At 36.7% G+C, this 15,071-nt stretch overlaps 1 protein-coding gene across 1 annotated transcript in view; it reads left to right on the forward strand.

Moving 5' to 3' along the window:
* LOC118186668 (phospholipase D1-like) overlaps positions 1 to 6,372 on the forward strand; it is a 96,473-nt gene extending 90,101 nt beyond the window's left edge. Inside the window, exons 23-25 of the mRNA XM_085817797.1 lie at positions 30 to 244; positions 2,402 to 2,525; positions 5,960 to 6,372. Coding sequence (XP_085673923.1) covers positions 30 to 244; positions 2,402 to 2,525; positions 5,960 to 6,184 — 564 coding nt within the window. The 3' untranslated portion in view covers positions 6,185 to 6,372. The remainder of the gene's footprint in view (positions 1 to 29; positions 245 to 2,401; positions 2,526 to 5,959) is intronic.
* Positions 6,373 to 15,071: the final 8,699 nt, after the last annotated feature.

Raw genomic sequence — 15,071 nt, forward strand, 5'->3', positions numbered from 1 at the left:
TCTTCCGTCTGATTCAGTCAGTATTTCAGGTAACAGAGCTTATCTACGTGCACAGCAAGACTATCATCGTCGACGACACAGTGGCTATTATCGGATCCGCCAACATAAATGACCGAAGTCTTCTGGGCAGAAGAGATTCAGAGATTGCCGTATTGGTTCGAGACACACATTTTTTGGACAAAGAAGAAGGAAGACCACACAAAGCTGGAAGATTCTGCTACTCACTTAGAACTGCACTTTTCAGGTGATACAACAAAATTTGCCATTCTTTGCATAAGATGAGATAGTGTGAACTGAATGATGTGACATTACACAGGGTTATTATATATAACCCATGTGGATTCATAATGTTGCATTTTATAAAATATTGCAAACAGGAAATAAGTACTGCATAAACAAAGTAGAAACTTTGAAATTTTAATCAAAGAACTACAAATGTTTGATATTTTACATGACACATGTCCACTCTAAAATCCATTTCTATCCACATTCACTGATGATCACCAAAGCAGCTATAACATGATCCTGAAGCTCTTGCAATGGGCAGTGGGATTATTTTGCTTTTTACAAAACCTCAAAAGAAAGCATCACTAGTCGTAAGGTTGGAGATCTTGGAAGCCATCTGAACAATGCTAAATCATCTTTCCCATGTCGATGAATATAATAATCTCCGAATTCCTCATCGTTAGTGATGTCCCTCACTGTGGCTGCGAGTCTGAAAACCACATTTCTGAAATATGAAATTTTAGAATCATCTGTCATTCGAGGAATAACCACGATTTAAGCATTTCAAAATAAGATATGCCTATCAAAGTGTTCTCGAAAAGAGGAAAAAAGGCCCATTCTTTGTGAAATGGAGCAGAAGACATTTAGTTTTAGAGAATTCCGCTTCGATTCAGCAACCCTATGATAATTCCCCATGCCCTAAATTCGGATATTATGATGTTTACCATTCCGCATTAACGAAGCATCGTTTCGTCACTGCATACAGAGCTAAATCTTCCTCTTTCAACGTGTCTTACATCCGACTATAAAACTTTTATCGCTTAAAATCGTTCGGTTCTAAGTGTTTCCAAATCTCAATATGTTGGGTTTCAGTTGTTAATCGCCATTGCAGAATTTCCCAAATGGCCGATTCCGGATTATCAAAATCTTGGCTAAAACAGTCTGTTGATTTTCGTCAGCTATGTCCGAAACTTTCACTAGCTTTCTTCACATTTTCGTTCAAAACGCTCGGCCGCCCAGAACTGTTTCATTTACACATTACATCATAGAACTTCAAAACCTATTGAATCATCTGTAGCAATCCTGTGTAAAAAGTATCTACAGCAGATATTAAAGCAATATGAAAAAAGTGTAAAATTTTAAAGCTGAATCTTTAAAAATCTTTCCTTTTAAAACTGATGCATTTATAATTCCAATATTATTCACGTGATAATTCCTCCAAAATTTATCAGGATTTGCTTTACGAAGTTGTAATGCCAGTTAATGAAGCTAAAGTTATAATTTGGTGGATATTACCTCTTTTATTACTTGTAGAGACATTAGGTATTTTTGGAAGCAGGCAAGAGGAAAAATTAGCAAACGCCTTCGCCGAAAATCGAAGCACGGACCTCTGGAATACCGGCCCAACGTGCAGAACCACTACACCACGAAGGCACGCTAGAAAGGCGGGAGAAATACTTATATACTGTTAAACCGAATGCTTTTGAAAATAGACATAAAAACTGTGGATGCATCAGTAATTTGACCAATTCATTGCACTAACATTCTTCTGAATTTTTTTAATTCTTGCAATGAACAATTCCGAGGGCAGCACGGTGAAATGTGGTGACAAATGTGTTGTCCAGAGCCATGACTAATCCTTTACAATGCACGTGCGTTAAATCTTTTCTAATCAATTCTCTTGAGGTGTTCAGGCAGCGAATTTAGCATAACTTCAATAATTTCCTGAAGATAGTCTACATAAGGTTATGGTCGACATTCGTGGTTGAGTATTTCAATAATAAGGGTAACACCAAAACGGGCAATATTTAAAATAGGAATCACTCACAAAAGTGGGTATTATTACAATGGTATAATATCTCTAATTTTATTGGAAATGATTGGAAAATATACACTCACATAGAAAAGTCAAAAGTGTTTATTTTCTATTTATAACCAAATTGTTTTATTTTATCTATTCATTTATTTATTTGGACCTCGTTAAGGTAAGTGGATTTATTTTAACGAGGCTGTCCCAAAGCAATCGACAAGTCTAAGAACTTAAGAATCGAAATTATGCTGTGTCGTATTACTTAAAAATAAATAAATGGAAACAATTTATTCTGCGAGTGAAATACTGTTAATTACTATACTACTTACTGTTGATTAAGATACAATTTCTTCATTTTGGCTTTAGGGAACACTTGGGACTTATGCAAAGCTCTGAGTTCCTTGTCGACATTAGAGATCCAGCCAGTGATCGCTTCTACAGAGAAATTTGGCAAAAAACGGCTACTGAAAATGCCGATATTTACGAAGAGGTTAGCAGATCATATGTTTACGTGTATTTTCATCGAGTAGTATTTTTTTATGGAAAAAATTACATCCAAAGATAATCCAAAGAATGTCCTTGTTTAAAACTCGAAAGAATAACCATAAAAATATTTTAGAAAATTTATCAGTATTTTTGTAAAGATGCCAGAAATCCCATTAGAAGCTACATCTAATTTTTTAATGCAACTTGTATCACTCGATAAGAGGAAATATTATTTCAAATTAAATTTTATACAAGAAGTTAAAGGGTGAACCGCAGATTCTAAAAGACAATAATGATTTTCGTATTTTTGCAACAAAAATAAAGTGCCAGTTACCACCTTATTGAATGTCGCTCATTGACCTAAGTTTACTGACTTTCTTAGAAAGATATCAGAATTGACATGGATCTAGGTTCACCTTGGGGAGATAATTAGTTTTTTGGAACCAGGAAATGCGGTAAATCATCTGTATTGTCTCCGAGTTTCGAAACATGGATCTTACAAAAGTGAGTGACTAGAGTGACATCCACTTGCATTACTCGGAGGATAAATTTAGAGATAATAACAGAACTCAGAGAGAGAATAAACTCCTTAGAACAGTGATTTCAAACTGAAAGTTTGTAAGGCGAATCAAGTCCTCTAAGCAATTTCACACGGCCCGGGAGAACATTTTGAGAAATTTCCTCGTCGCCGAGAGCATTGCCACATACACTGACTACCAATAAGTATTTGGACACCTATGCAAATGACGATATCTACGGTCCCAAGGTACGCCACGGACTCCGCCGGTATATATCGTGTAGGAAACAGCATCGGCTTTAGTCGCATGCAAGATGCCTCGCAGTTCGGAGCTCTCTGATTTCGTGAAAGGTATAATTATCGGGTATCACAAATGTGGCCGATCCTTAAGGGACATATCTAGCGATCTGAAGTACACAAAATCGACAGTGACCTATGTGATTAAGAAGTGGAAGGTGAGCGGGGATTGTCGGAATGTGCCCCGAATCGGCAGACCAACGAAACTGGGAGATAGAGACCGACGAGTGCTGTCCAGAGAAATTCGGAACACCGCACCCAACCGATGGCCCTCATCCGCGAAGAGTTTCAACAGGCATCTAGGAGTACTGTTTCAATGAATACCATCCGTAAGGAAACACATCTGCTTGGTTTTCATGGTCGTGCTGCTGCCCATAAGCCTTTGATCACAAAGTCCAACCGCGCTGCCCGGTTAATGTGGTGCAAAGCACATCGAAATTGGACCGTAGATCAGTGGAAACGGGTTCTTTGGAGTGACGAATCAAGGTTCACCCTTTATCGTTCGGATGGCAGGGTCTGGGTCTGGCGTCTACCTGGAGAACGTCTCCTGCCAGAATGTATTGTGCCAACAGTCAAGTTCGGCGGAGGTGGAATTATGGTCTGGGGGTGTTTCTCCTGGTATGGGCTGGGACCCTTGGTCCCCATTCATGGTAAGCTCCACTCCGATGCCTACTGCACTATTTTGGATGACAATGTGCTTCTACGTTGTGGCAGTTTTACGGGTTGGACCCATGTTACTTTCAGGACGACAATGCCAGTTGTCATGTTTCGACGTTAACCAAGGCTTGGTATGCTGCCAATGGAGTTCATCGAATGGACTGGCCTGCCCAGAGTCCAGACCTGAACCCTATCGAGAACCTCTGGGACGAGTTGCATCGCCGAATTCAGGGGTGCACTACCCGTGCAAAATCGGTGAAGGAACTTCTATGTCTTCTCCAAGCCGAGTGGAAGAAAATACCACTAGCTGTCATACAAAGACTTGTGGAAAGTATGCCCCGGAGGGTCCACGCTGTAAATACCTCTCGTGGAGGCTCTACCAACTATTGATTTTGAATTAAGTTAGTTTTTCTTTTCTATCACAGGTGTCCAAATACTTATTGGTAGTCAGTGTATTTTCTCAAAACTAAAATACAGTATGGTAATCTTAATTAATCTCTAAATTGGTACTTGGAAATAAAGTTCCCTCGCTAGCATTACAAGAATACTTATGTAGCTGACAGAAAGTAGACATTAAATTCATCTATATTTTTTAAATACCTGAGTGGGTATAACTAAGTCAATCAGAATATAACTAGAAAAGATATATACCAAAATAATTATTTTTCTAGGTAGGGAGTGTTATGTTAATTTTCTCTTTGTTCCGTCCCCTCTATTGATTTCCCTACAACGTTGTTGATGCTTCTCCGACTTTTGTAAGAATTTTGTCCTTTTTTTCTTGAAGAAGAGAAACTATGTTCGATCGCCCTCGAAGTCCTATATATAATATTTGGAGTTCTATTTTGTACCTAAGCAAATCCTATCCATTCTTAATTTTCTTTTGAGTTATTCTAGGTATCCATGAATAAACAGCGTGAATTGTGTTCCAATGCGAAATACTAAGTTGAGCAAAGAATGCTACAAGATTCCCTAAAGACATTTACATAAAACACGATGGACAAATCTTACACCAAGAAAACAAATTTTTATAAAACCAGTAATTAAAAAGAAAGAAGGAAACGGTATCTTCTTAGTATCAGGAAACGAAGCTGTGCATCTTTACTTTGTTATACATCCCCTCGAAAAGAGAACATTTCTCTAAATTAAGAAAGCGAGAAAAGAAGCTGATCGTTGGAACACACTTAAAGATGGTCGAACACACTGAAAAGAAGTTGGAACACGGGATTCGTGGCCCAGAATGTTATTATTATATTTTATCCCTAAAATTTCAATTTTGTTTTATCTCGATTCAGGTTTTTTTGGGGGGGAGCGACAATTTTTTTTTTTTTTTTCGTCAAGAATCATCAAACGTATGCATCAGAGGGGAGGAAATGAACAGCAATGTAGCTTATAAAAGATAAAATATCATACATATCTTCTTTGCAGAGCGGATGCTAAACTAAAGATAGCTGCAGCTTCTTTCTCCGTCTACGGTGGATTTTGTAAACCTTACTTGCTTTTCTCATTAAAGGCTTAATTGCTAAAAGAGAAGGAAAATTAGCGAACGAAACTGACGTACTGATACTTTGATACTGACTGATATTGCCTAGACTGCTACTGTTGGCGTTTTCTAGGGTAATTAACTGAATCCTTTGTTTGGGAAAGCTTCACATATAAAGTGTTAATTTTCTGCTCTCTTATGAGAAAGGAAAAAGAAATAGTATAAGAAAGACAATAAAAACAAAGTAAAATCTTCATCTCAAATGCACTTGAGAAGCAATACAGTCAAGAGGTCTCCCTACGTAATCTAGGCGCATACCAATATATAAATAAGGATATCCCTTTTATGCACAAAGCAGAGATAAGAAACAGATGGTGGTTTCTAGAATCTAACTGGAAATGTTCCGTCATCAAAAAATTGTCTCCAAGAAAATTTGAGCTGCTATAGTACTCGTATTTCTTTAATAATTCCATTTATTTCTTCCTAGGTATTTCAGTGTATTCCCACGGACACAGTACGTAACTTCCACCAGCTCAGGGAATACCAGGCAAAAGCCTCTTTAGCCAATCTGAACGCTGTTGCAGCAAGAGAGAAAGCAAAGAAAATCCGTGGACATCTCGTTGCATTTCCCATGCTCTTTCTCTGCGAGGAAAAGTTGAAACCTACATTATCAGTAAAGGAACATTACCTACCCAATTCCGTATGGACATAAATTATAATTACATAATAACAGTGTACAAAGAGACTACAATCTGTTACTGCAAATATTATTAGGGCTTGCCATAAAACTGTTCATTGTAAATTCGATATCGAATATGAGCTGGCGCTTTTCCATTTCAGTTTTAGCATATTAAGGTAAAAAGATGTCTTAAAAATAAAAAAAAGAATAATAAGATACTACGTAAAGATGTGAACTGGTTATTTAAAAGTGTTTGTGACCTCGAATTTTCTTTAAATCATAAATAATGTGAAATCCAATTATATGTCTCTGTTACGGTGAAACACCGAAATCTGGAGAATGTCACCGGTGAATGTCAACATTCACATAGTCGCTTGGTGTTATGTCCGAAATATTTTCCAAATACTCTTATTTCTGACTTACACCGGTGAATGTCGACATTCACCATGTACTAAAGGTGAATGTTGAACATATAACAATATTATATTTCCTTCTCCGTAATTCATTCGCGAAAAAACGCACTTGAAACTCAGAATAAGAACTTAAGAATATAAGAACTTAAAACACACAGTACATTCAAAATGAGAAAGGAAAATAATAGAAGTTATAAACTTACCAAATTATGTGATTCAAATCTTATTTATTGCAACATCTTAAACTATTAGGACACTTTGAATTGCACAAGAGGCCCTTGCTTTTACAACTGCATTTCTTTGTGGAACACTTGGCAGCGTGTACATATACTCCTCTCTTTTCGACCTACACCAGAGCATATCTGTGATTGTCGACATACACCGGTGAGGGTCCGAATGTACACGAATGTAAAGAACTATTCGATCTTTCACCGACGTATTTGATGAAAGTTGACATTCTCCGCTGAAAGTCGACATTCTCCAATTTCGGTCTTTCACGGTAACATCTCTATGATGTAGTGTTTTTATGCAACTTCTGAAAGGCTCGGGATAAAATTCTCCAGATTAAGTCTCTTAGAAAAAAAAAAAAAAAAGGGGGGGGGCTAAACGAAACAGTGTTAAACGAGGTCATTTTAATGTGCAACGAACCGGGATATGGGAACATACACTCATATATAAACCAGATTTACTTTAATTCTATTTTAACTTTCAGACTTTCTTGAATAATCATATGATTAACTATATTTACATGCATAAGAATATTCAATAAACCTGCTCTGAAACGATCGTCTATATTTCAGAGGATTGTGGTCTTCCATGGAGATGTTTGTCTAAGGTACTGTGTTTACTCGCGTAATAGTTGCCCTTGCGTAACAGTCGCAGCCCCTTTTGAAGGAGAAAAAATCGTCAAAAGTGTACAATATTGTGTAGCAGATTTCTCCGCATAATAGTCGCACCTAGACTTTCACAATAAAAAATTGGGGAGAAAAGGGCGACTATTACGCGGGTAAATATGGTACCTAATGTTAGGCATCGATGTTTGTTTATGTACCCAAAAATACCAGAAACTTTCAGTCGAAATCAAAAAATATCATCTGCTGCTTTGTACCATTAAATCTAATTGACAATTTAATTTAATACTGGTTTAACTTTCCTATACTATAAACAACTTATTGTTCTCTAACTTAAACCTAGAATTCTAATGAGTACAGGATACAACTAAAGACTAAATGAAAAGTTTATTTCCACTACGGTTTATAGGCGCAAACAAAAAATTAACAAAATCACCGCTCTTTGCGGGATGTTACAAAACTCAATTTGCTATTTCTCGAAAATATTACCTTTTAGGATTCTCCACTGTGTATTTCTAAGTTACAGTTGAAAGTGAAGAATCTTAAGAACTAGTAAACGAATAATCGCTTGAATTCATGAGGTAGAAAACAACAAGTAAGAAAGGTGAAATAACCCTTTATTATTCCAACTAAAGTTTAACAGAACTCCGTCTTGGAGTTGTACAATAAAGCCGACACTTGAGCTTGAACTTAAGAAACTAAGAATTAAACTAAACTAATCTTAACTAAAGAGATATAGCCGAAGCTATCAAAATTCTAACAGAGTTGGTCCCTTAACGTTAATTGACTGCGAAGCTATCAAGGGCCTAAAATACGGCCGAGAGTAATAATAGCTTACGAGAGAGTAGCCTAAAAAGGCGGACGCGTGCAGCCAGAATATCTGGTATCTCTCTCACTAAGACTGTAGAACTTCGCGGTTATATACCGTTCTTCCTCATTAGCATTCAGACGTGATTCTAAAACTACGTTCTGGCCGAAAGTGGTAAGTTGAAATTAAGAATCGATAGGAAAGGAAGTTTAACTCAAAATTTAACTGTTAATAAAATTAACGTAATCTATACAACCTTTAGCAGGCCTAAAACGTATAGCAAATTGTCTTTCAGACAGCCATCTAAACAGTGCCGGATTAAGCCCCTAGGAATCGACCTGTACAAAATTTAATTTATAGCCCCATATCAAATAAGTTGTTTCTAAATAAATCTTAAATAATGTCACAATAGAGAATATTAACACTAAAGCAATAATAATTGTGTAATATAAATACAGTAAGACCCCGCTTAACGCTGTTTCGTTTAGCGCTGTTTCGGTTTAGCGCTCTTTTATTTCAACCCGTGGATTCTCCGAAATTGTGCGCAGCGCTAGGTTTCCAAATAACACATCCGAAACAGTGTAGTTGTGTTTCTTGCTTTTTATCATTTGAAACATTTGTTGACATTATTGTAAGTTTAAATTTGTATAATACTATAACGATTAATACAGTGACAAATATTATGATCTTTAGTTTTTATCATGGCTGATAATAAAAAACAAGAAAAGAAAGCAACCAGAAAAAGCATTTCACTGGAAACTCAAATGCAAGTGATTAGAAGGTTAGATTCTGGTGAACGTCAATCTCACATTGGTGCTGCATTGATTTTGGCAACTTCAACAATAAGGACAATTCTTAAGAATAAAGAAAAAATACTGTCATCGGCAACTGCAACTACGTCAAGCTCTGCAACTAAAATTACCCTTTCTAGAAATAACATTATAGAGGAAATGAGAAAACGACTGTCTATATGGATTGACGACGAAATTGAACGCAATATGCCATTAAGCCAATCTATCATAATGCCTCCTTAACAAAAAGGCAGAAAATTGGAAACCCAGAATAGACTGAATGATCTGACTGAGAATTTTATTTGTTTTTAAAAGTATATGCGTTTACATTGTTTTTATTTTTGTAAGAAATAAATGTTTGATTTTATTTTTATTAAAAAAACAGTATTAAATTTAATGCCTAACCATTTTTTATCCGTCTTCCCCTAACCCTATTATTTACATGTTAAGATAGCCTCGCTTAGCGCTGTTTCGCATTACGCTCTACTTCGATGGAACGTATCCTCCGCGTTAAGCGGGGTCTTACTGTAATGAAAAATATATAAAAATGTACATAATTATAATCATTTATACCTTTAAATATTTTAAAATTTTCATTTGAGGAAACTGATAAAATAATATTTTCATAATATAGCTCTTAAAAAGCCTTTTCTTCTATGGCAAGCATTGTTAAGAACGTGAACTTTTCTTGTCTTATATTGAATTTCTTGAATAATTTTTAACTCGTTTTAAAACAGAGAAAGATTATTGTCATTTAAAGTGCATTTTTTAGATTTTATTTATATAATCCAGTATATTCTTTTTTTTTTTTTTTTTTTTTTTTTCTTTTTTTTTTCAAATTCTGTAAAAGTTACTCGAAATAGTTTGTTAAGTTCTTAATACTTTTTGTTAAATTTTCTGAATATTTTATCAAGTGTAACATAAAATTTATTTGTTCTAACACTTTATCTGTCTGGATTTCTTTATCTGCGTGTTTTCGTCAAAAAATCCTTTCCGTTTTCTAGATCTTTCTCTATTATTAGAGTAGAATTTTATTGCGGATATTGCTAATACATGATTTTCAATTTCTTTATATTTATCCATTAAATCACTTATGCATAGCGATAAACTCTGCAACAAACTTATACACGTCGTCAAATTATTACTAGGGTCTTGTATGCATATGCGGTATACATTCCTCCTTGTCAGTATTTTGCCCCAAGTAACAGTCCAACGGAACAAACTTTAATTTTCTTATCCCGCCCCCGCCAGTTAAGCCCAAGGCACTCTGTGTTTTACTACATTTACTTTATTTCAGATTGATTGTATTGCATCTGCTCGGTATAACCATCTACTTATCAATTTTATCTCATCTTTATTATCACTTTTATCTAATTTTTGACAAATTTAGATTCCAGAACGTTCCAACGGCTAGTAGGCTAGGCGGAGGGAGGAACAATCTATGATTCTTTTTACTAAACTTTGAAGAAAAAAAATTAATGTAACTTCCAAATAATAACGGTACAACGGTATTTCCAACTAAATAAATTTGTTGCACAAAGCCAAATAAATTGTTTTATTATATTGTAAATTTTATGGCTTGCAGACCTTTATAGAGATTAAACATGTTTGCTTCCTTATCATAGCTTTAATCTTCAGCAGATTTATATCTAATAAATTTAGCTGATCCAATACAATAGTTTCCAGTGACGTACTATGTGTGATAATGCAATGGTTTCCAAGTCACGGTAGCAGAGGTAATAATATAGCATTGGATTTCCAGATTCGCAGTGCCTCCTCAGTTACATTCATTTCAAAGAAGAAATTTTACCTTGGCTGTAATTAAAAAAACTCTGAAACTCTGTAAGCTACTCGGCATCGACTAAACCCAAACGATTTATTTACATCCTCTATCAGACAGCATGGTAGAGAGGTTTAATCAAACCATCTTTAACAACCTCTTGCTGATGGTTTCCAGAAACTAACAGGACTGGGACTTTCCTACAAAGCCTACAAGAAATTATCTCTGTTTTTACTGGTCTATTGTAGTGCTGTCCACGAGACTACCGGCTGCTTCCCATCCCAGATGCTCTTTGGTCGTGACCTTCGTCTTCTTTGTGATCTCTTGTTTGGTCGTGCCTTAATCACCTGAGAAGTACATCCAAGATTTCCAGGCACGGTTTGAGGTGATGCACAATTTTGTGCAAAAGCGAATCAACTTGGCAATGGAGAAGATGAAAACCCAGTAAGACACAAGAGCTACAGGACACCTCAATGAAGGTGACAAGGTGTGGTTAAGGAATTCGATTCGATGGGAAGAACTATCTCTTACTACAGTCGCCTTGGGACGGTCCTTACACAGTCCTAAACAGGCTGAAAAACGTCGTAGTTCGGATTCATAACTCGTCGGATTCAACATTAGAATAAAGTCGTTCATTACGGTAGGCTTACTGTGGCCATAGTGTGTAATCCCTATAGTATATATAACGTAAATAGCATATTAAGACCCATTGTCATAATAGTACATAAATTTATAAATTTATGCATTTGTTTATTAGTTAGTATTTGATTTATTTTATACCATTTATTGTAGTTACTGATTAAGTATTTGCATTGATTTGCCTTAGCTGTAAGTATGGGTTCCTGTTCAGGAATTGTACTGCCCGGGACAGGTAGTCCTTGTGAAGGAGGCGATGTTAACAATTTTGTTCATTGATAGATAATTTTAGTGAACTTGTCGTATTTTTCTGTATAATGTAACACGAAAAGCTGAAAGAAAAGATGCTGTGCCAGAAAAATGACAGTACGGGGGGCAGTCAACAATAAATGGTTGTCTCGCTAATTTGGCGAGAAATCACCAAAAGTTTCTAGACTTGGCGAAATTTTAGTCCTATTGCTGTATAAGTGTAATGAATATTGTAAATGAATAATTGCAACTGATGCTTTGTAATCGTATTCCGCCCTCATATAAGTTCGAGAAGCAGAAAGTACTAGAAATATCTCGGCGGCCGGGTGAAGCTATATAAGACCGGAAAGAGCATCTACTGTCAGTTGCGAGTTGTTCAGAGCGACTACAGAGTATTGAAATATCTATGAAAGCTTCGTCTTTTGGATGCACTTTGCATTGTGTTATGGTTAACTCTCTAAGTAGTTTGAACTGTAACTCTGTGATATTGTGAACACCTGTGCGAGTATTTCTGTAGAAAGTTTAAGAATTCTGAAGTAATCCGCATGTCTGAAAGATGATCACAAATATAAACATGAAGGTAATCCACGTGGCTGTAATATGATGAAACTGATGCACGATCCAATAGACACGATAAGTAATCCAATACACATAAGTAAAAAATATTGGTTCAGCTGCATTTTCACACATTATTACAAGGTCTTGTTTAAGCACAAAATTTCTGCTGTACTATAAATTTCGACGATTCATTTGGCTTAAGCCTCACCGTCCCGAAGTCACCATTTGTTGCACGTGGTTGCGGCTGTGTGCAACAACAAACTGCGTATTGGAATTTGCCAGTGCTTTTAAGGATGAATTCATAACATGCCATAAAAGCCAATTTTTGATAACAAAAACATTTAATCACATCACAATATTAAAACTTAATTACTACAGTCGATAGACAATCACGTTGGAGGAAAACGAGCGACCAACCGCACCGACGACGAGACGTGACTGTGTGTCGCCGAAATCACCTTCGGTTACAGTTAGTGATAACGGCGCGCGGTTGGCGAGTACAACACATGTTTACAGAGTCGCCACACTTACTTTTGATTAAATAAATTTTATCAGCTTATCATTGCTCCGTTTTTGTAAGCTTTCTCTTTCTCACCGTACAGAATATGCGAGCTATATAGCGGTAAACGCCCTCACCGGTCGTAGACCACTTAACAAGCGACGATCCAACAGATGGGAAACCAGTATCTACGCATTTATAAGCGGTAATTCAAAATGATTGAGTTCCACGTTGTAGTGAACAGAAAAGGGTCCTTGACACTTAATAGACAAGGCTCTTAACCAGAAAACGATAGAACCTTATTTGAGGGTTAAAGACTCATAAATCTTCTTGCACAGCTAGGAAAACTTTTTTAGCAAATTATCCTGCATAGACTCTAGGTCTATGTCCGCCCGGACAGTTCGAATTTCGTCGAAATCTCTCGACTGCGAAGCAATTTGTTCGTATAGGTAAATTGGGGGGGGGCAGCTCTGCAAAACAAACATAATACTGCTGTCCTTATGCTGGACATGGCTAAAGCTTTCGATCGTTTATGCCATAAGAGGCTCATTTTTTAAGTCATATGAAATGGAAAATTGTACTCCTGATCTGGTCATTTAAAATCATTCTTTTAATCCAAGGAATAGCCGCCCTGGTTTGTATAGTGGCGCTCGCTGCAGTACTTGATAGGCATCAAAGATTGTGATTGTTACTTACATTCTCTTCCTTCTGAAGGGCGACTAGGGAGAGATTTGGGCCTCAGTCAGATGGAAACGAATAATTATCGCCACCCTGCCCTGTTGTCATGGTAGAAGCAGAGCCAGCTGCTATTGCTTTGTGACCAAGTTTGAATCCTGAAGAGAGCATGGATGTCTGTAAGTGTATAGTGCATGTGCGGCATTTAAAATACTGGCGAGCCGAAAGTTCCCTCGAGTGCTTGATGAAGAGAAGTGGGAGACCTCTGGATCCGTCTTAGAGTTCTTCATCAAAACTGGAGATAATTAGCTGCATAATTAGCGCGGTAGGGCTCTAATTTGTATGAAATGTTAGTGAAATTTTGGTGTCCTTTCCTCTTCTACCTATCCAAGGAAATGATACTTCAAATATCAAAGATAAGTGTATAGGTGTATTTCAGGCTCAATTCACTTCCCGATTTTGTATCCTTATAATGTAAATGATTTCTAGAAGCCTGAATCCCACAGCTTTATTGGTGTATTTAATTATGGCAAAGCACATGAGGGCTATCTGCCTAAGGGGAGGGATGCCTTCGTGGAGGACTTTCTAAGGGAAACTGGCTCGTATACACGTTACACATGGGGAAAACCACGAAAACGCCCATGCAGCCAGCCCGTTCGCGGGATTCGAACCTCATCCCACAGCTTTATTAAAAGCGTAAAAGTTGCAACTATTCGCAGGAAGAAATGTCTGCCTCCAATTAAACGCGCTGAATTCTCCTCGAAAAGGTTTGGTTTCAGGAAAAGAAGGGTGGTAGACTTCAGATCCGTCTTCTGGCGTAGTCTCTATTAAAACTAGAACGGAATTTCCTAATTTCGAGGGTGTAAAAACGATTGTCCTCTATAGTGCGTCTTGGGCAAAGTTAACAATAATCAGATGGCTAAATATCCGATAATACTACAAGTTGAGCGAGTAAAATTACAACTGTCTGCCTGTTGAAAAAACAAACAACAATTATTACTCTCGTAAAAATCGTTAGTTTATTTTGAATCTGCTACTATTATTACTGCTGTGAAATCTCGGTTCGCGAATTTAATTTCCTTCCTGAGCAATTTGTCAGCAGAAACAATTTTCCCATAGGAATTAATATAAAATGGATTAACTTGTTTCTGCACCACAGTACAGTCCCACTGCACCACAGTACAGTTCCTGCACCACAATGCATAAGTTCCTAACCCAAAACCAATGAAAATTATTAATTATAAAACAAAAAAGATAAGCACAGTATTAAATAGCTAAAATAAAGGAAAACGTAATTTTACTGCACCTGAAAGCGCAGAGGATGACGTAAGTGGAAAATGATAAGAAAGTGGTTTTGTTTGGAAATGTTTAAAATTCAGGTACTTAGCCAATAAAGGAACAGATGTCGGTGCCAAACGTTAATATAGGTGCAAAGTCTAGTCCGAATAGCTGCGCAAATTCTAACAATAATTCAAGATGCATCACTACTCGAAAATATAATTCGATTATTTGACAAAATGAGAAATTCCTTTTCCTGAATGAATTTGATGTCAGATTCATCACCACTTAGAATTGTAAAATCCCCCAGCTTCTTCATCACACACGAAAAACATCTCTGAATCAAACTATGTTTAGTGACAATGTTTGGTAGGTTCGCGAT

Source organism: Stegodyphus dumicola, chromosome 5 (genome assembly GCF_044657685.1).
Source record: "Stegodyphus dumicola isolate Sdum_Otavi_A_Nest chromosome 5, ASM4465768v1".
NCBI lineage: Eukaryota > Metazoa > Arthropoda > Arachnida > Araneae > Eresidae > Stegodyphus > Stegodyphus dumicola.